The sequence below is a fragment of the Octopus bimaculoides genome, chromosome 13, assembly GCF_001194135.2.
Source record: "Octopus bimaculoides isolate UCB-OBI-ISO-001 chromosome 13, ASM119413v2, whole genome shotgun sequence".
NCBI lineage: Eukaryota > Metazoa > Mollusca > Cephalopoda > Octopoda > Octopodidae > Octopus > Octopus bimaculoides.
The window spans coordinates 44,195,561-44,198,316 of NC_068993.1; the positions used below are offsets into that span (position 1 = coordinate 44,195,561).

The window sequence follows — 2,756 nt, forward strand, 5'->3', positions numbered from 1 at the left end:
ATATATATATATATATATATATATATATATATATATATATATATATATATATATATATACACACACACACACAGAGGGTTGTAGTGTTTCTTTATGTTACATTACTTAGCAGTTTAACATTAGATATTAGTAAAACATAATAAACTGAAGTACTGGGGTTTCTTCTTGGTGAAACTTCCCCTCCTATATGTCTCAAATATTAAAATCATACTTTATTTGACAGTACACTAACAGGCACACCGGTTTGTAGATCAAAGCTTGAATGTGTTGAACATTACAAATGGAATATAAAGGACTGGGACATCTAATGGAGGGCTGTCATATTGCTGGTCCATGCAAATGTGGAAAAAATATGATGATGATGTCAATATTCATTATAAACTCTAGGATGTAATGATTTGTATGTCATAGTTGCATTTATGTGTAATAATGAAAAATAAGAAATGATGTTGTTTCATTTGGAAAAGGTGCCGACCAGTCTGCCAATATTATTCTGACTTATAAGGACAGTGCCAGAGCCTCTTTGTCCTATGATACTACTTTGAATGGAAGAACTAACGCATATATCTATGGAACTAAAGGCAAAATTTATGTAAGTAATCATTTCGTTTAAAGATAAATATATTTGAAAATTAAATTCATAATTACTTAATCTGAAATTTAAATTTAATCAATATTTCTATTTAGAATTTATGATATGCCATTTATTGATTAATCTATTGTACCAGCTCCAACAGTTATAACATAAATAGTCAAGAAAATTAAACTATACTACCTTTATGTATTTGCTGCATGTTCCTATTTTAACAGATACATCCACCGTTTTGGAGTACCACCAAAATTGAGGTAAATGGAGAAGAAAGAGAATTTCCACTTCCCAAATCTGAAGCACAGTATAATTACCTCAATAGCAGTGGGTTATCTTATCAGGCCGAATGTGTCCGCCAATGTTTAGAGAAGGGTAAGCCTTTGAAAACTTATATCATCTTTATAATAAGAATGCTTCCATGTAACTGGATTACTGTTATCTTATATTTTGATAGCTGCTGAGGCCACTACCACTACTACCACTGATATTATTACTGTGACTCCCATTCTGGTGCTTCTCATGTTACTGATATTACTACTTTTAATACTTACATGGGATGTATGTAGATGTACATAGTGATGCAAAACTGTTGTTGCTATATTGTTCCTTATTATTAGCTGTCATGAACAGATCCAGTGTGATGTCATCCTTCATTACACAGGTTGGAAGATAGGAGGGAGGGTGGCTTTAGCTGCTATTTCTAGAATCTGCTTTCTTATTGAAATAGAATATTAATCTTCATAGACACCGGCAGTCAATTCACTATAGTACTCTCTCATGGGATATGCTAATAGCATTGGTTATTACTCAATTGCCTGTCATCCATCATCGTGAAGTGAAGATGATCAACGTTTTCCTTGATGGAGGCAGTTGCAGGACATTCAGACCTTGTGTCATCTTCAAGACTCTCCCTTCCTCTCCTAAATTCAGCTGCCCACTTTTGCACTGTTGATAAAGCTGGAGCAACATCTCTTAATGTAGTAACCATGTCAGCATGAATGATGTTGGGGGCTAAACCCTTTTTCTGCAGGTAGTTAATAATATCACAATGCCAAATTTTGCCCATTTTCAAGCGAAGTTGCTATCAGTTACTTTTGAACTCTTCTTTGAACAGTCAGATGTTAGTTTGTTTACCTGGAAAGTGTTCAAAATTAATGCATACAAGATTTCACAGCTCTAGCATCATTCCTTCATAGTCAGCCTATGAACTTTTCAGCCCATCCTCATATTTCTATACATGTGTGTCTCCAGTGCCAAAGAGTACTGTTGCCAAAAACAGGATGAATTCTTAGTTAGCCTTGCTGAATAGTCTGTCTGAATAGCTGCACCCAGTTGTCTTAGCCCTGACACAAATATATATATCATCATTGTCGTTTAACGTCCGCTTTCCGTGCTAGCATGTGTTGGACGATTTGACTGAGGACTGGTGAAACCAGATGGCTACACCAGGCTCCAATCTGATTTGGCAGAGTTTCTACAGCTGGATGCCCTTCCTAACGCCAACCACTCAGAGAGTGTAGTGGGTGCTTTTACGTGCCACCGGCACAAAGGCCAGTCAGGCAGTACTGGCAACGGCCAACACGTGTATAAGGGATGGCCACTAGGTGGACATTCCAATATTCAGCAAAAATATGTTTGGTCATGAGGAAATATTTCATGGCAAGAAGTGAGGTTTGGTGACAGGAAGGGTATCTAACTTCAGAAAATTTGTCTCAATAAACTCTTCCCATATACCTAAAGAAATCAGAAATGTAAAAGGGACTTCTGCAGAAACATTAAAAAAAAACATTGGGTAAACTCCTGACAGTGATACCAGCCCAGCCAACCATTCAAGAATACACCCAAGGGAGATGAGCTGCTACAAACTGAACCATAGACCAACTTCTGGCCATAAAGTGGCAATAAAACTGTAAGAAAATAAATTAAGGCAATGCTCCAGCTGGGCCAGGGTCCAACAACTGAAACCACTAAAAGAATAAAAGAAAGGAAAGAATAAAAGAAAGAATAAAAGAAAGGAAAGAATAAAAGAAAGAATAAAAGAAAGGAAAGAATAAAAGAAAGAATAAAAGAAAGGAAAGAATAAAAGAAAGGAAAGAATAAAAGAAAGGAAAGAATAAAAGAAAGGAAAGAATAAAAGAAAGGAAAGAATGAACGAAAGGAAAGAATA

At 35.7% G+C, this 2,756-nt stretch overlaps 1 protein-coding gene across 1 annotated transcript in view; it reads left to right on the top strand.

Moving 5' to 3' along the window:
• LOC106873780 (trans-1,2-dihydrobenzene-1,2-diol dehydrogenase) overlaps window positions 1–2,756 on the top strand; it is a 12,551-nt gene that overhangs the window by 6,261 nt on the left and 3,534 nt on the right. The window contains exons 5-6 of the mRNA XM_052972255.1: window positions 468–592; window positions 811–961. Coding sequence (XP_052828215.1) covers window positions 468–592; window positions 811–961 — 276 coding nt within the window. The remainder of the gene's footprint in view (window positions 1–467; window positions 593–810; window positions 962–2,756) is intronic.